Source organism: Panthera tigris, chromosome B3 (assembly GCF_018350195.1).
Source record: "Panthera tigris isolate Pti1 chromosome B3, P.tigris_Pti1_mat1.1, whole genome shotgun sequence".
Taxonomy (NCBI): domain Eukaryota; kingdom Metazoa; phylum Chordata; class Mammalia; order Carnivora; family Felidae; genus Panthera; species Panthera tigris.
The window spans coordinates 84,512,430-84,530,986 of NC_056665.1; the positions used below are offsets into that span (position 1 = coordinate 84,512,430).

The 18,557-nt window shown below is 37.8% G+C and overlaps 2 protein-coding genes across 8 annotated transcripts in view; one reads left to right on the forward strand and one right to left on the reverse strand.

Annotated features, from left to right (window-relative positions):
• Positions 1-524: 524 nt before the first annotated feature.
• Positions 525-2,273, forward strand: INSM2 (INSM transcriptional repressor 2). Its single transcript, XM_007073728.2, has one exon. The coding sequence runs from the start codon at positions 525-527 to the stop codon at positions 2,187-2,189; it is 1,665 nt and encodes a 554-aa protein (XP_007073790.2). The 3' UTR covers positions 2,190-2,273.
• A 3,251-nt stretch (positions 2,274-5,524) lies between these two features.
• Positions 5,525-18,557, reverse strand: part of RALGAPA1 (Ral GTPase activating protein catalytic subunit alpha 1) — a 269,354-nt gene continuing 256,321 nt past the window's right edge. For 4 of the 7 annotated variants that reach the window (XM_007073726.3, XM_042989573.1, XM_042989569.1 and 1 more), the window contains 2 exons: positions 14,213-14,337; positions 5,525-5,681 (listed from right to left, as the gene is read on the reverse strand). In XM_007073726.3, coding sequence (XP_007073788.1) covers positions 5,533-5,681; positions 14,213-14,337 — 274 coding nt within the window. In that variant the 3' untranslated portion in view covers positions 5,525-5,532. Of the gene's footprint in view, positions 5,682-7,605; positions 7,609-8,946; positions 8,950-13,593; positions 13,625-14,212; positions 14,338-18,557 lie in introns of all 7 variants that reach the window. The other 3 variants (XM_042989572.1, XM_042989571.1, XM_042989575.1) reach the window with 3 other exon arrangements.

An 18,557-nucleotide genomic window follows, 5' to 3' on the forward strand; every position in this document is an offset into this window, starting at 1 on the left:
CCCCCACTCGGCCTCCCTCAGACTCCCACGCGTGTCGGGGGTGGGGTGCAGCAGGGGCCCGGCCCGAAAGGAGGGCGCCCATCGGTTGCCTCTCCGCCCGGCTCCCTGGACGGTCCTTGGAGGCAGCTGAGGCAGGGAGTACCGAGCTTCTTCACACTCCGGACCTTACCTTTTTATATTTTCTTCCGCTGGTGGGCGGCAGGGGGAGGCGGCAGCCCCGAAGCCAGCTGCTGGGGCCGCGCGGGAGGCCGCTGCGTGGTGGGGTGGGGGCACGCGCCGCAGCCAGCCTCTTGGACCCCTGAGAGCCCAGCCAGGCGAAAACCCCGCCCCTGGCACCCGCTCCCACTCCTGATTGGCCGGCCCAGCCTGAAGGCTACCGGTGGTCCCCCGGCCCGAATCTCAGCTATAAAGGCAGCCCACGCATGACGGCTGTGGCGAAGCTCGGGTAGCTGCGGTGCTCGTCCGCTTTCAGCCCCCGCGGCGCCCCCTTTACTCCTTGCCCCCAGAGCGCTCCCGACTCCACCATGCCGAGGGGCTTCCTGGTAAAGCGAACTAAACGGACAGGGGGCTCCTACCGAGTGCGCCTAGCTGAGCGGATCTTCCCACTGCTGGGGCCCCAGGGGGCGCCGCCCTTCCCCGAGGAGGCTTCCAGTGCTCCCCAGCCAGGTGCGGAGCAGGTGGCACCCCCCACCCTGGAGGAGGAGGCGGCAGCCCGCGAGCTGTCGGGGTCGTCCTGTCAGGCGGCTAGGGTGAGCCCAGGGGAGGGCGGGCAGGAAGGTGCTGCGGAGTGGAGGGCGGATGGCAGGGAGGGCCCCGGGCCCAGCCCCAGTCCCACCAAGCCGGCGGTCGTGGAGCTGCGCCGGGCATTCCTGGAGCGCTGCCTCAGCTCACCCGTCTCTGCAGAGTCCTTCCCCGGGGGTGCCGCCGCGGTGGCTGCTTTCTCCAGCTCGGCGGCGCCAGCAGCTGCACCGACCTCCGGGGAGCAGTTCCTGCTGCCGCTCCGGGCACCATTCCCAGAGCCAGAGTTCCATCCAGACCCTGCTCCCCTCTCGGTCACCCTGCAAGGCCTAAAGCGGGCCGCTGGCAACGAGCGCCGTGCCAAGGCACCTCCGGGCTGCGCGTCTGGACCCGCGGCCGCCGGAGTCAAGAAGCCAAAGGCCATGAGGAAGTTGAGCTTCGCAGATGAAGTGACCACGTCCCCTGTTCTGGGCCTGAAGATCAAGGAGGAGGAGCCCGGAGCACCGTCCAGGGGCCTGGGGGGCAGCCGCACGCCACTGGGGGAGTTTATCTGCCAGCTATGCAAGGAGCAGTACGCGGACCCCTTCGCTCTGGCTCAGCACCGCTGCTCCCGCATCGTACGCGTCGAATACCGCTGCCCTGAGTGCGACAAGGTCTTCAGCTGCCCTGCGAACCTCGCCTCCCATCGCCGTTGGCACAAGCCCCGTCCCGCAGCGGCAAATGCTGCCACAGTCTCTTCAGCCGACGGGAAGCCACCTCCTTCCTCAGCCTCCCCAGACTCTGGGGCTGTTGCATCTTTCTTGGCGGAGGGGAAGGAGAACAGCCGGGCAGAGCAAACGGCGGATCAGCACCTGCAGGCGAGGGACAGCTCCAGGGCGGAGCAGCACCAGGACAGCGCCCCACACCCGGGCCTCCAGGTGTCCCACCCCGAGCCACCGCTGCCTCAGGTCCCCTATACGGAGGGGATGTTGGGGCGCCGGGTGCCTGGGCCAGGCAGTGCCAGTGGTGTCGGGGGAACCGAGATCTTCATGTGCCCATATTGCCACAAAAAGTTCCGTCGCCAAGCCTATCTGCGCAAGCACCTAGGCACTCACGAGGCAGGCTCTGCTCGTGCACTTGCCCCGGGCTTTGGCTCTGAACACGGTGCCCCGCTCGCCTTCGCTTGCCCGCTGTGCGGGGCCCACTTCCCTTCCGCAGACATCAGGGACAAGCACCGGTTGTGGCACGCGGTCCGCGAGGAGCTGCTCCTGCCTGCTCTGGCTGGGGCCCCCCCTGAAGCTCCAAGCCCAGGCGGGGCATCCGACGGGAGTGCTCAGCAAATTTTCTCGTGCAAACACTGCCCTTCCACTTTTTTTAGCTCCCCGGGGCTGACCCGGCACATAAATAAGTGCCACCCCTCAGAAAGTCGGCAGGTACTGCTGCTGCAGATGCCGTTGCGGCCTGGCTGTTGAGGACAGAGATGAGGAAGATTATGCGGTTGGCTTTGGAGGAAACAGAGCAAGGGAATTTCTGTGGGGATTTCTTGAATTTGCAAGTTTACCCTCTTTGCTGCCTATATTTTCTCTCCTAAAACTCCCAGTAGTCAATGTTCCGCCAGAGAAGCGGACAGCGAAATGTAAAATCCCTCTCTAGAGCAGGTATGTATATGATATAAACATTCGCGGTCAAGGACTGTCACTTTAAAAGCCTTCTCTCTTACCCCACGAAAATAGGATTTCCCCCCTCATTCTGGAGACCCTAACGAATCCTATATGACTTGTAATTCCTATGGAAAGTCGTAGTGAATACGTGCATGTCTCAATATCTGCAAATGATTCTAACTACCAAAAATGGTAGTCTTTTTTTTTTTTCTTGCCATTGCAGGCGCCTATGTAGTTTCTGTCTCAATAGGGTCAGATTTCTTGCATTGTATATTCTGTGAATTAAAAGTTATGTGATTGGTGCCAAACGTACAGGGGGTTGGGGAAAGACTCAAGACCTCTGCCTGTGGGCAGGAAATGTAAGGGGATGTTTGCGCTTTGGGGGATATGGGGATCTCCCTGTAAACGTTCTCTTTCTCAAGTATTAGTAGTCCATTCTTAAGTTAGTGTTTGGAGGTGGAGAGGGTGCTACTTTACTTGTAGGGGGTTGAGATACCCCCAAATTCTCACCTTTAGCTTTTTTGTGTGTTTTCAGGAAGAGATACTTTAACAGATTTTTTTTTTTTTTGAAATATAAAACTCATTTCTGGAAGTCTGTTTTAGTAGGGTTTCATCCAAATTGTTTAATCCTTCTGTTGTAAATCTTATACAGTGTTATATATGAAACTATGTTCAGCTTAAGGAAGATGTTAATACCTATCTATCTATAATCCACTATGGAACTGAATGACTTTTCATTCAATATTCATTTTTCAGCAGCAATCTGTTTCTGAAATTTCTTTTTGTAAACCATATTCAGTGCACACTCTGTACCCATGCTCTAATAGCCAGAGTTTGGGACACTGGCTAAGTATTGCTCGACAGATAGCCCATATTTGTAAGATGCTTACCACCAAATAAATGTACATAGCTGGTGCTTTCTTGTGTTCTGTGTTTGTCCTGAGAATCTCATTGAACACAGCCTATTTTTCAAAGCCACATTTCTTATCTCCCCAAAGCTAGTATCCTACTTTAGATTCTTAGTGACCCATTTAGACAGAATACAGACAGGAGAAATTATATTTTATAAATGCATATAATGGTGCAGAAATGCAATGGAAAAATTTCCTTTGAAGTATGGCTTGCACAGACTAAGCTCCAAAAGGCTTTAAATCTAAAGATACTTTACCACCTAAAAATGTCAACAGAAAATATATTTTAAGTATTTTTTCTTTAAAAAAGCTGGTAGTTTTATCCAAAGATGAAAAAAATGTTAACCATGCTAATTAACTTCACTGTTTCCAAGTCGGCATTTTCGCTCCATTTTGTTATATTTCATCAATCCATTAGCTGTTCATTATTAAAAAATGAAAGCACCATAGAAATGTGTAAGCAGTTACCTCGACTTTCCTTTCTGTAATTCTTTGCCTTGGTTGTGGGAAACTATCTATACTGTTTAACCTTGTTCCCAGGGACTCGTTTATCTTCTACATAAGCTTTCATAGGAATTTTGTCTTCCACAGTTTCCTAGGAATCTATTTTTATTTACAAGAAAACAAAAACTTAAGTGCATCGGAACTCTGAAAGGTTATTTAGAAACTGTCTGCAAAAAGTTTTTTTCTCCCCTGAATGTGTATTACCAAACAAAATGAAATTTAAAAATCAAAGAAGCAGAAGGCTAAGCTTAATTGATGCTTTAACCAAGTGTATTGGGTTAAATTTCTGGCCAGCCCTTACAAAGGTATAAAATTGCCTGCATTTTTAACGACTATGGTAGAATCTCTGAGAAATAACTTGGGGTGTATCCTAACTAGAGAACTTGGAATTCATTTTTCATGATTTGCTAAGATAACCTAGGTTTATGCTTTACATCTCTCCATTAATCACATAGTTCTACTTATTAAGTCTGAAAATATATTAAAGACAAATAGATGAGAAATATAAAAGACAAATCAATGCTCATAGACATTGTGATAAGAATATTTTTATTGTATTATTAAATACCGTATCTTTTTCTTTCACTGTTACAAATTTGTAGATACTACATGAATGATGATACATAATTTATATTTTATAGTTTGCCGGTATGATGTATTTACACATGCAGTTAGTACTGATGTCATGCTACATTTCCTTAGGAGATGCCCGTTCAAAACAAAATATGAACAAAATGTGAGCAGCTTATTTATTGTAGGAAAGTATTTCTCGGGGCGGGGGGGGGGGGTGGAATGTATACCAGCTTGCACCAGCAAGTTCAGTATTAATATAATATTTAACTTAGACTCCTGGGTCATGTTCCCTTTTTAAATACACATAATTTAAGCAACACATTTATATCAGAAAAGTTTTTTCTTTTCTTTCTTTCTCCCCATCCCCCCGTTACCCTCTTTCTGGTACTTAGGAAAGAACATCGATACACCAGGATCCAGCAGCCAATAATACAGGGCCACAATCTCAAAATAAAAATGGCATTTAACAGTGATACCATTTAAAAAGCAAAACATTAGAAAAATATTTGGAAGCTAAACATAAATCAAAGTTCAGCACAGTGATTTTTCTTGTTATTAGATATATCATGGCATCACCTGCACAGCCAAGAAATGAGGCATTGCTTTGGGAAGAAAAAGTTAATGCTAAAATTATGTTAGTGGGAATTTGGAATACTAAACAACCATTTATTTTAAGTATTTTCATAACATAAATAATCCATACACATCCTGTGTATTAAGATTTGCAACTTTTGCTATAACTTTACAAATGCTTAAATTTAAAAATTTACATTTGTAAAAAACAATCATATATTTACTGAGCCATAAAGTTGCAATGGGGCACGATAAATAAAATAATGAGACTATCTGTCCAATTATATTTTGGCTCAGAGTTAATCATGAAATTAAAAGTGAAACTGCTTAGACATAATTATCTAGGAAGGTAAAGGGTGTAGAATAAAACTCCACCCCCCAAAAATATGGCAGCTTAGAGTATTGGGGGGGAAAAAACCAACTGAATAAACAACCCAAACCTATTAAGTTACAAATTACTTAAATCCAGTGTTTTTTTAAAATGTTCAGGAAGATACATGCAAGTTATGGCAAACACGAAGGCCTGAAAGGGTTAACACTATGTTCATGCTAAGGTGGCTACTGCTGATCACACTGCTGGGCTGCTTGTCTCCTTAGGATTTATTGGCTGAGCCAGAGGATCGACGCAGCTTCATGGACATGCGGCTTTTGCTAGTTCGAGGAGACATTGGAGAGGCCAGGTCAGCCCCGTCTACCTGCGTTGCTGTGGGAGTTTCACTGGATAGAATCTCTGGGTAGGAGCCTGTGGGAAATATTAAGAGCATTAGCACATGTCGTCTGGCCTCTCACCCCATAAGATATAATCTGCTACTCATCTGTAGCATGGATCCCAACCCTTAATGAGGTCTTTTGGGGGAAAAAGCAAGGCCAAAACTTGCCTTTTAGAACAGCCTACTAAGATTTTATTTAAAACCCAGTCATCTGGTGGCTCATGTAATTATATTAGCAAGAAAGCACCAATCACTGTTTCCAGAGCCAGGACTAACCAGAGAGCTCCTCAGGAAAAGCAATGGGAAGCAAAATCTTTGGGCCAGACAGGACAGGGATCCAAAGCATCATTAGCATGCAGGGAAGGGCTGAAGAAGCAGGTGAGAGAAGGACCAATTCCTATCTCTAAAGTACAGGGTATAACCAAGAAAAGGGTCTCCATTGCTCAAACTTGAAAACAACAGCACCGAATGGTTCTAAAAAGAAATTCAACACAATGAGACCATTATAGACGCTGGGTATTTAAATATGCTTTTAGAAAGGGGCAAGATAAATTCCTAGGGGAAGGAGGAAGACAAGAACTCTTATCTGAAATTTAATAAAAGACAAGTTGACCCCTCAAAATGTCTTCCATTTAGAAGAGATAAGCAATGCTTTTGTTTTCCTTAACTTAAATTTTTGCAGTTACTCCATCCAGTCACAGCAAGTAAATAACCAGTAGGATGAACAAACATTAAAAGAAGGAAAAACAAATTCAAATTGGAAATTTTTTTGTGTTATTTACGAAGTAGTATCTTTACCTCTGCACCATATTTCTATGAATTATGATTCTCTAATATACAGCAATGCTATAGAACTTTGCACACTATAGGCCCTCAGATATTTTCTGAATAAGAAATTACATTAAAAATAAAAGCCCTCCAAAAAAAAAAATCTGAAAATAGAACAAAAATTTAAAAATTCTGTATATTTTAAGACACTTTAATCCAGATTTTCTGGGCCTTATGTATGTGAACATTTTCTTTATGTATGTCACAAACACCTCACACAGGCTGCAGGCTTATTATACATTTCTTCACTCTGCAGGAAAACTTTTGGCATATTTGTTAGCCAAAGGAGCACCTCAGAGAAATTTCAAGCGTGGAAATAATCATACTAACACTTCCATATAATGAAACATTTGTGCCTAAATTGAAGTTATGAATATTGAACAAAACTGTTCAATAAGGGGTACTGATCTCACAGAGATGTATTATTAAGAATCTATCTTGGTAGAATACTTCAGAGTGTTTTTAAGGTGAAACGTTACAATTATACTTCAGAACAAACATATTATCAGGGAAGAAATATTTTCTCACTACTTGGAATCTAGGTCCAATTGCCCTTCTTTTCAAAGTAATTTCTCCAACAATTCTGTTTTCTAACTGAAATGAGGTTGGCCTTCAAAACACAAGGAGAAGGAAATATATTTCTGTTCACCTTTACTCTTCCTGAAGATCTGAATTGGTTCATACTGGACCCATACTGGAAAACCTAGAGGAGAATATGAATCCATGGCCCTTTTTAGGGAAGCACTGCAGACGGATGGCAGAAGGAAGGTGAAGAGCGGTAGCTCATGCTTTTCTGGTAATGCATATTATTCCCGGCCAATCATGAGAGGCCTTCCCATGGCTGTTTACCTTGAGATGGCCAATGTTTTCTAGCGGAGGTTTTGGGAGGAAGAGAACTATCACTGCATTTCTTTCTTTGTTGTGAATGAAGAAATGGAGTAGTGAGCAGAAGTGAGAAAACAAAAGAGAAGACAGATAACAGATATGAGAGACACTGCAGAATTTTACAGGTGTTAATTGAGGAGCAGAGAAGTAATCAAGTTTTATTATGAAATTGGGCATGCAATGCATTAGAGTGATGATGTTTAACAATGGACAATGCTTTGTAAATTCAAATGTTATACTTACCAACTAACAAGTTCAAATAGGAAAAAAAGAAAAGAAAAAAAGTCTATGAGAGATTCTGTAAACATCTACCTTTTAAAGTGCTCATTGTACTGGTGGCAGGTTGTCATAATCACTAAGTCATAAAATCTCTAGAGCTGTACTGTCCAAAGAGGTAGGCATAGCCACACTAAAACTAAAAATTAACATTAAGTGAAAATAAACATGTGGGTCCTTGGTGTACTGGCCACATTTCAAGTGTTGAGCAACCATATCTGGTTAGTGGCAACCATAATGAACAGTGCAGATATAGGACATTTCTATCATTATAGAAAGTTTTACTGGAGAATACTGCTTTAGAGTATGCCAAAACCAAAGGGTATTTTCCTCAAAAACAGCAATTTCTCCATGTCTCCCTTACTGCCTGCAGTGTGAAATCCCCCTTCAATAAACTGAGAGTCAAATCAGGCTTTTTAGCATGTGTGGTATATAGCTTATCAGTACCTCTTCAGTTGTGGCAAATGCTATTTGTGGTATATACTGGGCATACTCAAACTCTATAAATAATTTACAGTAGATCTCAATTTTAGATGTAAAGAATACAGTAATACATACCCTTCATTTCACACCCTAGTCTAAGTATTGATTTCTATCACCTGAGTCATAAAGAATGTTGCTTTAATCATTTCTATTAATATATCCTCAAGTAAAAAGTATTTATGGGGTCCTATGTACTGTATCTCTAATATTCTTATAGTACTCACATACTCTGTCTTTGTACACTGATTATAATGAACACGGCTTTGGGGTCTATACGGATTACAAAAGGGAACTCAGTGGATTGTTATTTATCATGGCTTTGTACTGCTTGCTGACAGGTATGACCATTTAAAACCACTGAAGTTATAAAAAAAAATACTTTGAATTTGAAAGTAGATCCAATGAATACTGAACTAAGAGGCACTGTGATGTTTTAGGAAGAATATGGGGATGGGTTAGACAGGCCCAGGTTAAATGCCAAGTCTGGCAAGTTACTAGCTTTTGGGTCTTGGGTAAACTGATCTAGTTTTCTTTTTTTGTAAAATGGAGACAATACTAGTTATTTTGCAAAGTTGTGAGGGATGAATGACTGCATATGCAAAGATCTGGCACACAGCAGGTATACAGTAAGTGTAGCTATATAAATAATAAAGCTACTAAACAGATAAGAGTAAAATTTAACAGACTTTGAATCAGAACAGATGAGGACTGGAAGAGACAGAGATTAGAAATATTTTTGATGAAAATTACCACTTACAAAATATAACCATTGAAATGTGGAGGACACAACATACTGTTTAGTTTTGAGAAAATTAAAGAATTTACCCACTCTTATGTTGGTAGTCCCACAAAATATAATCTTATTAAAGTTTTCAGATGACCCTAATAATCTTACTGCTTTAATATTGTTAAAGGAGTTGATTAGTGATTAAGATTAGCACGTATGCACTACCACTGGATGTCATAAAGGAAACAACACATTATTTATTTTTTTAAAGTAATCTCTATGCCCAACACGGGGCTTGAACTCACAACCCTGATATCAGGAGTCATATGCCTTACCGAATGAGCCAGCCAGGCACCCCTAAAATTAAACAGTAGAGAAATACAGGCAAATAAAGTGGCTTAATTTTGAATGAAGATATAAAAAACTGCCATTACTGAAGATTTAGAACATGTCAGTCTAAAGTGTGTCATATTTTATCTCCTTACAGATGGAGAAACTGGGTTTAAGAGATTAATTTACTTGAGTCTATGTGGATAATAAATAACAGAACTAGGATTTAAATCCAGATCAGTCTAATTCCAAAGCCCATACTCCATACTTCTCCCATGGCAACTTTAATCTATTAAAAAAAAAAAAAAAAAAGATTTTTCAGTGGGTGGAAAAGTAGAATCTTTAAAATGAGAATCTTTAACAATATCTAATTTGTAAATATGACAGGTTGTAGGGCAATTTCAACAGCAAGAAGTTACTGAAAATACTTAGATTACACAGGTAATTATAATAGTTAAGATCATGGACTATGAAGTCAGATTCTGGCTTTACCAAGTGTCAGGTGACTCTGGATAAACTCCCCCTACCCCTCAGGCCCCCAGAACTGCTGTGAAGATTAAATGAGAGAATGCACGTATAGTGCTTAGCACAGTGCCTGGCACTCAGTAATTGTTCAATTATTATTTTCACTACAAAAATTATACATCTGAATGAATGTTCTATGTGGAAACTGAATTTAGTAATTATTGTCACAAAAGGTTAGTGGACTTTAAGACTAATATTATTTGCCTCTTGGTCAACAAGACATAAGCCAAATTTTCAAGTTCAAAATACATTTGACTGCTTACAACTTCAGGTTTAAAAACATAACAAATATATAGCTTATGTTCTGTGTTGAAGGAAACTGATTTTCCTACTGGCACTTATAAATAATAATAACATCTAGGATATGTATAAAATAACTATCCTCTGAGGAGCTCCAGTGTGTTCTTTCAGATCATTTCAAAGCCTGAAAAGGGGAGGAAAGTTTAAAATAACTTTTAAAGAGATAGATCTGACCATAATACTGTCCTATCTACATGTGGCAGTACATATTTGTGAATTAAGAGCAAAACTGCAGTTAGAATGAAGATTAGATGTTACTCTAGGTATTCATTATTTTTGATGGTATAGAAATATTTGAATTTTATTACAATTTTCACATTTATTTAAGTAGGAACCTATATGTAACCTAAAGGAACCTAAAAGTAATTCAACAAAGTGGTATGTGTATTAGATATATATTTATGTATGTCTATATATGCATAATAGAGACAAACACCAATCAACCTTCTAATATTTAGAGTACTAAAACTTCTAATTTGTAGAAAAACAATAAATCCAAAGAGAGGTATCTACTCAATTTAAGTAACAGAGTATTAGGTGTAACTGAAGATAGACTACACAATAAGCATTCAAAAATATTTATGGCTGATGACAGTAAAAAAATAGTGGAACAATTATGGGTGTATTTTTAATGCTGACATTAAGAAAGACAATTAATATTTACTGTGTACTTTCAGCAAAACAGGATCCTGTTTCTTGTTGCTGGCATCCGAGAATTTGTTTTATTAAAGAAAAAAAAAAGACTTGATTTGAAAAGACAGTGTGATGTTAGGGAAAAATACTTAGATTTTTGGACCACCAATGTAACCTGGCCAAGAAAAGAAGTAATTTCATTTTAAAATTCATTTTAAACTTTAAAGTTGAGAGTCAGAGGAGAGAGATTCATGAACATAAAGTTAAAAAAGGAGGCCACTGTAAACTTTTGATATTTTCCACACACATGCCTGACAAAGATAAAGGGATTTTTTCCTATAATTTTTTTTAAAAATAAAGGACAAGAAAAATCTAATAATGGGTAATGTAGTTATGGGAGATCAACAAAAGTGTGACATCACAATATCTCCTTCAATGACCTTAGGGATAAAAATAATTTCCCTTAAGTATCAGTCTACTGTCACAGAGTCCCTTTTGAGAAAATACAGTTATGAAATTTATGGATCAACTATGACACACCAAAAATGTTTTTCATACTAATTTAAATAACACTAAAAATTGTATCTTTTTTGGATTTCAATGTCAAACAGTTGATACATTAGTGTTAACCAGAAAGCAGGTTTTAGAGAATCTTGAACCAAGTAAATTTAAAAAATAGTGGTTTTCTACACTATTCCACTGAATAGAATTATAGGATTGGTTAGAAAGAACAGATTATATTCTTTATATGATTGTCATACTGGCACTTCTTTAAAACTTGATTTCAAATGATTGTATTTGTTATCAATTAGCATTATTTTATATACATGGGTTACGCATAGGATATCTAAAGTTGATTCTCAATTACAATTTCGAATGCATTTCTTCAGTGTGACAATTGAATTTTATCATTATGCTTAAAAGTAAAAATCTAAAAAACTTCACACTATTATGTAAAAGTCAGGTCCCTATTGCTATTATGTGGTTATTTCATTTCTTTTTTCTCTCACTTTGACTTATAGGGAGTACTTTAAAGGGAGTTCTACATGTATGGGGTGGTTTATGATAAAAATTTGGGATGACTGGAAGAAAAAGATAATCATTCTTCAGATATCATAATGGTTTTGCTACTATAGAAAAGAGCAAATATTCCAATTTTATACTATTGTGTTGAATTGAGAACCACTAGCTAAAAATTTTTATCTTTCCCAAGTATTAAAAAGTCTGCAAAAAAAAAATGTATTCAGTAATACTGGAACAAGTCATTTACAGATAACAACACCCTTTTAAAAATTAGACTGCATGCTTTTATAATGGCTCCTGAGGGCAAAAACAACTTTAAAAAATTAACTGAAAATACTCTGTAGCATAGTAAATACTTTGTAGCATAGTATTAAGTTTATGTTAAAATACACATCTTCATTACTATTGATATAACTAAGTTTAAAAATATTTTTTTTAATGTTTATTTTTGACAGAGAGAGAGAGAGAGAGAGAGAGAGAGAGAGAGAGACAGAGCACGAACGGGGTAGGGGCAGAGAGAGATGGAAACAGAATCTGAAGCAGGCTCCAGGCTCTGAGCTGTCAGCACAGAGCCCAATGCGGGGTTTGAACTCATGAACCGTGAGATAATGACCTGAGCCGGAGTCAGACACTTAACTGACTGAGCCACCCAGGCGCGCCATTAAGTTTTAATAAAGTAGTAAAATACATTAAAAAATGAAGCCAACAGAACCTTGACTTGGTTACTATGCCTCAGAAAGTGAGACTACTGCTTCCCACATTATGTAACTGGCCAAATGCACAATATGAGAACATTAAGAAGAATATGAAGGACTCCAGTTGGTAAAAAAACTACAATATGAAAACTGATGGCTTTTATAAATTTAAGGGGGAAAGTTAGTCTGAATATAGTCCTATTAATATTTTTCAGTTGTGAAACTTATGATTCAACTATGTGATACATGAAAGTGTTATTCATATCTATTTTAATAATGTAGCTCAGTATTTTTCAGATATTCTCTATTACTAAACAATGAAATTTCCAGTTATATTTAACTAGTTTTTATTTTGTTCATTAATTTACTTTTAATATCTTTCTTTTACCATCATTCTTCATTCCAAACCAAGTAATTTTAGACAGTGTCAATCCACTGAACTGAATCTTAAGACCTCTTTCTCTTTCAAAAGATTCAACCTAGTCTATATAATTTTCTTCTTTGATAGTGTTTTATATTAATTTTGAAAAGGCTCTAAGTTTTTTGGTAATATTATTTTTATAATGGCAAATTACATGATGACAGGAATGGAAAGTTTAATTTTAGCAACTAAATCTCAATTGAGATTTAGTCTTTTTTTTTTCCCCCAAATAAATTAGGCCAGAAAAGGACTACTATGCCTTTTAAACTTATTTAATATAAAGAACACTTATATATCATAATAAGAATTTGAAGGCTTCTTGGGATGAACTTCAACTATATTGTATTCTTTTTTCCTGTTCCCTTGAACACCATTCAAATAGTCATCTTTGTATTTCAGGTGCCCAGTACAGTGCAAAGCACACCACAGAATAACTATCTGATGAATTAAGATATTCAATAACAATGCAAAACATTACAAAATACAAAGACACACCATTTCATCAGCTCAGTAGTACTATTTTTTTCATGCTGAGAAACAAAAAAGGTCAATACAACAAGGTGTAACTAATTTCAACCAAGGGGGTGGTTCTATTATTAGTTATTTTTATCCCAGAACCAGTGTTAGTGTTTCATGCAGACCTGGGTTAGTAAGTATAATTCTGGAAGAAATTTAGTGACAATTTCTGAAATGTTTAGTATGAATGAGGGCAGTGTTAAGTTTGCTTATTGTTTGAGTTACAAGCTTAGCACTTGCTAATTTTTTAAAAAGGAAATGGGGGAAGAACAAAGGGTGTTTTGGTTGACACTTTGTCTTACCTTCAGATAAACAGAACTGATATTTAATGATCTAAAGAGGGAAAATAAAATAAATGAAACAATCATAAGGAGTGCAAAGTATTACAGAATAGGAAGGCCATGAGTCATTTATTTTCTTAATGATTTTTTTCAAAATTAGTTAACTGTAAAAATGCAGTACCCTCTTATAATCTTGAAATATTATAAAATAATTTACTGTACCAAGTACTTCTAAACCTAGACAATTATTTAACTTTATTTGTAAAATTAGAGATAAGGCAATATTCCTGGCCATAAAATTTGATCCTCTAAAGTTGAGAGAGAATGTGTACTCAACTTGTATTTCTTTTGCAGATACTTCAGTAATGATCCCATGAAACACAACAGTCACTGTCCAGTAGCTCAGATAAAATGTGGTGCATGTACTTTTATGAAGATTGTTGACTTTTAATGGAACTGCATTTAGGTCAAAAAAAGTATACATTAAATTTATAGGCCAAATTCAAATATTAAATAATGAAAATGTTTCAATGATGAAATTTATTTAAGTAAGTTTTCTATTTTAAGAGTTTAGAACAAAAGGGTATTGCATTTCAAGTTCCATTAATGACAAGTAACTAAAACTTGCTTTTAATCTTACCGGCATCAGATGGTAAATGATGGTAGGGAGCTGGAGAAAAAACCTGTGCTGCAAAATCTTCAAATGTCGTTGGTTCTAAATGATGCTGGACAATTGTTTGCAGGTATCGTGCTCTCTCCTCATAGCTGATTTCCTTCAGTTAAGGATGTACTTAAATGCAGCTTACATTGGAAAAGAACAGATCTTATCAAAAAGGACTGCTATGATTGCTAAGCCATTACTTCTTAATTATTCACTATTCTTGCGTACCACTTAAAAGTATGGCTTTTTAAAGAGTAAAAAATACAGTTTTTAACATAAGTTTACTCTTCAGGATACCATATAAATGGCAGCTTAACCTAGAGACATTTATTAGGAAAGAATTATACTACCACTAAACTGTTGGAAGAATGAAGGGAACCATGTACTTGAGAAAGGATTCAACTGCTATCAGGTCAGCCTCGGCTCATTTTATCTTGTTAAATCGGCTTCAATCTACAGATTTGCTCTGAAAAGCCACACAATAAATATTAGAATACTGTTTAAAATACTGTCTGAAATTCTCTATTTTTCATTTGTAAAGACTTATTGTGAGAAATTCCTGCATATCTTCTTCTTTTTCTAAAATCCCTATATTTTCCCAACAATTGTTCTCATTTTGAATGGAGGACTACTGTTGCTGTAATCCTCGAATAACTCCATGGGGTTAAGATAAATACATAGTTGAATCTGTATGTCAGGAAAAAATATCTAGTCAATTATAACACTGAAACAAGCAGGAATATTTGCAAAGAGTCCACGGGACTCCTAAATACTGTCTAACAAAGCATCTACAGGGCACTGACACTGACAGAAAAATACTGTACTTCCCTTTCACCACATTTTCTTCTCTGATATTATTGACAAGCAACCAGTACCTTGAAGTGTTGTTGCTTTTGAACAACCCACTCCAGGCTTCCTGTTTCAGCAGGCCTGATTGTGCTGTTAGCACAGAGAGGGCGAGAAAGAGAGAGAATATTTCTGTTGTTCACGAAAGCAACTATGGAAATGGCTGTCAAAACGTAGAGCAGCAGGCAGCAACATACAATTATCAGGAAAAACTCACATGCTGACTTCGTGTCGTACAGTTCCTGAACTGAGAAATCAGTTAACCTTTCTTCTACAACTTCCAGAAGTTTTCCCACTGTACTGTTTGTGCTATGTTGATAGGCTTTCTATAAGACATTTATAGATGTATAAAGCTAATAAAAATTTGCCTTTTAGTTTTTCTTCATTGTTTCTAAAACCCATTTTAATATTTTTCCTCAAAATTCTTTATTCTTTTTAAAAATTGCTACTCGATTACTGTAGTTCTACATTTCTAGAAATTGTAGAACAAGTCTACAACCAAGACCAAGAAAAAAATTTGTAAGGAAGATAATTTGAAGTGGTAATTCAATTGGAGATAACACAGCCAGTTACATCTATAAAAGGTTATTGATTAAGAAGAGGAAAAAGGCTAAGAGTTAAAGGTAAGATTATATTCAGTAGGTACTTAGACTGTGATGTCTTTTGCCCTCCAAATGGCTTAAGTACTTTTTCTTGCGTTACAATTTATTTTGTGCATTAAATATTGAAATAATCTGAATTCCAATTTCTTGCAATCCATCATTTTCAGTTCTGTACAGTGGGACTGAACTTTGAAAAGAATTCTTCTCAAATGGGTAGCAACAGAAGAAGATGCTATATTAAATGATCAGTGGAAAGGATTTTATGGAAGAATCATGTAGGTATTTTTGAATGTTAACTTAGAAAAGTAATATAGGCACACTTTTAAAAGGAGGTATATGGTTATAAGTGGAAGAGGATGTAACTGATGGTTCAATCTAAATAATACCACATATCTCACAACTTGTTGGAAAGTACTTTTTTCATTGGGGGAGATTCACAGCTGCCGAATTTTCTGCAGTTAATAGAGTCCTTTGATTCACAGCAGTGCCCCTTGTACAAAAAATACTGGCCTTTGTGTATTACCAGAAACTAATTTTCTATTTGGCTGAAAAGGGAAAAATGGGGTTATTGCTTCTCCCTCCTACAGAGCTTTTCATTATGCCTGATGCACTCAACTTCTAAGCTCTTCTGAGAAAAAAAATAACTGAAGAGGCAAGAGGTAGAAAAATGAGCTTGTTAGCACATTAGAAGTGAAGTATCTTGGTGGGCCCTAGAAATTCCCAGTGGTGTGTTAACTTATCACTCTATGCATGCTGGCACTGATAGTCTCCCAATTGATCACTCTCTTTTCGCACCAAAGGTGCTGCCAGGAAGCAAAGGCTGAAGGCCCACAGGAGAACAGTCTGCTATCAAAACAAGCTGTTTTTAAAAGTCTGCTTGAATGGGTAAAATGCTTCATGAAAAGTAGGGTGGAGACACCTACCTGCTTTTAAAATGCTCTACTTTCAGAGGGCCTATAAATGAAATATTTTACTTTATCTTATTATATTTACACAAGAATTAGGCAGAAAGAAAGCAAATGTTAATATTTCTAAAGCCAGGAGAATATTTCCAATGTAGTAAAATTTATTAAAGAAATGAATATCTACGTAAAATACATTTGCAGTGTAATTCTATTTCACTATACAAAATTCTGAAGAAACCCAAATATAAAGCTATACAAACTAAAATTATCCAGCTATAATGTATTCATTTTGTATAAAAACACATGATGTGTTTATTTAATATATTTAATCTTCATTACGTAAAATGATGCTTTCTAAAAACGATTTTTAATAATTCAAGTCTAGGTGGCAGAGTGAAAACAATCATTAATGGTTGAATTTAAATGAAAAACTGCAGCATGTATCACATGTTAGGCAGGCTAATGTCTGAAAGTTTCTTTTTTTTTTTTTTTTTTGGTAACTCACTTTCTAAAAGCTAAATATTCTTTATAATTTTCCAGGTTTGATGGAGCCAGATTAACAACAACATCAAAACAAACTAACTTAATCTATAGTACTTACATTTCCCCCCCTTTTAGAAAATATATATTAAGGAGACACAAGGAACTTTAACACTTAAACCACAGTTCGAATCTATAAACAGGATGTTTTGTGATTGAGATGATGATAAAGTTAAACACAGTGCTGTTAGCATCTGCAATGGCAACCATAATCCAAAGCCATTAATTCCTATATCTCCTCATAATAGATTAGAACACTTATTCCTTAAAAGGCAACTCTCTAGGGAAGAGTTATTAGTACCTATAAATTGGGTGACATACACAAACTTGACAGCTAGCAAAAACAGGATAGCTCAAGCTATATTCCTATTGTGAGTGCATGTTGCCATTGACATTGAAATTAAAAAACTGAAATGCATGAGATAAAAAGGGAATGGTAAACAAATTCAAAAACAAAATTTAAAGTACAAGTTTAACTTAAATGAAGGTTTTTGTTGTAAATTTAAAACAACCTAAGCCAAAACTAGCTAACAAAAAGCCATTTGATGAGGGAGACTTTTAGCTGGTAGGAATCTTTAATACAGAACCAGCCAATCAAAAGAAATAACACACAGGTGCTGCAATCAGCAATATAATTATCCACTAATCCTCCTTCCTTCTACTTTCTGCAAAAGCAGAAAAGGGGGGAATATTACTATTCTAAAATTAATAAAGGGAACTAAACATTTTCTGTAGTATAAATACTTTAAACCTAATCTGTGCTTAACATTATTATTCATTTTAAGTAACTACTTTTGATTCTAAACTTACATATGAAATTATTTATGGCTCTGTGTCACTGTATCAAGACCAGCTGTCAAGAACTAGGGTTCAGTTTCTGCCCGGTCCTGGAAAGAGGTGCATGAATTCTACGTGCTGCAGTTTTTCTATATGTTAAATGGGGATACCACCACCTGCTCCTATTTATGTAATAAGGATATTGAAGATAAAGGATATAAATATAGGGTAACCCAAAAGTCCCCTTACATCTGTGCTGAAAATGGTTTTTCTGGCTTTTGGCTCAAGTCTTTGTAAATAGCAGGTGCTGTCTCCCTGAGGGCAATTTTCAATGTCTGTTTACGAAATATACCTGTATTTATGCACAAGAACTCTGATAATATTTCTTGTTTGTGGTATGTACTGAGGGCCTTTTGACCTATTTTGATGAGAGGAAACGGATTTCTCATGAGAAAAAAATATGAAGAAAAGCTACTGCAGGAGGATAATACATTTTTCAATTTTACTAATGTACAGGGATGATATATGAAAGGTAGATTTTTTTTTTTTTTTTTAAGTTTGAGAGAGAGTGTGCGCAGGGTAGAAAGAGAGGGATGAAGAGAGAATCCCAAGCAGGCTCTGTACCATCAGCACAGAACCTGACATGGGGCTCGA

What these genes read in the sequence shown, in the direction of transcription:
- INSM2 (XM_007073728.2), top strand. Translation starts at nt 525, where the DNA reads ATGCCGAGGGGCTTCCTGGTAAAGCGAACTAAACGGACAGGGGGCTCC.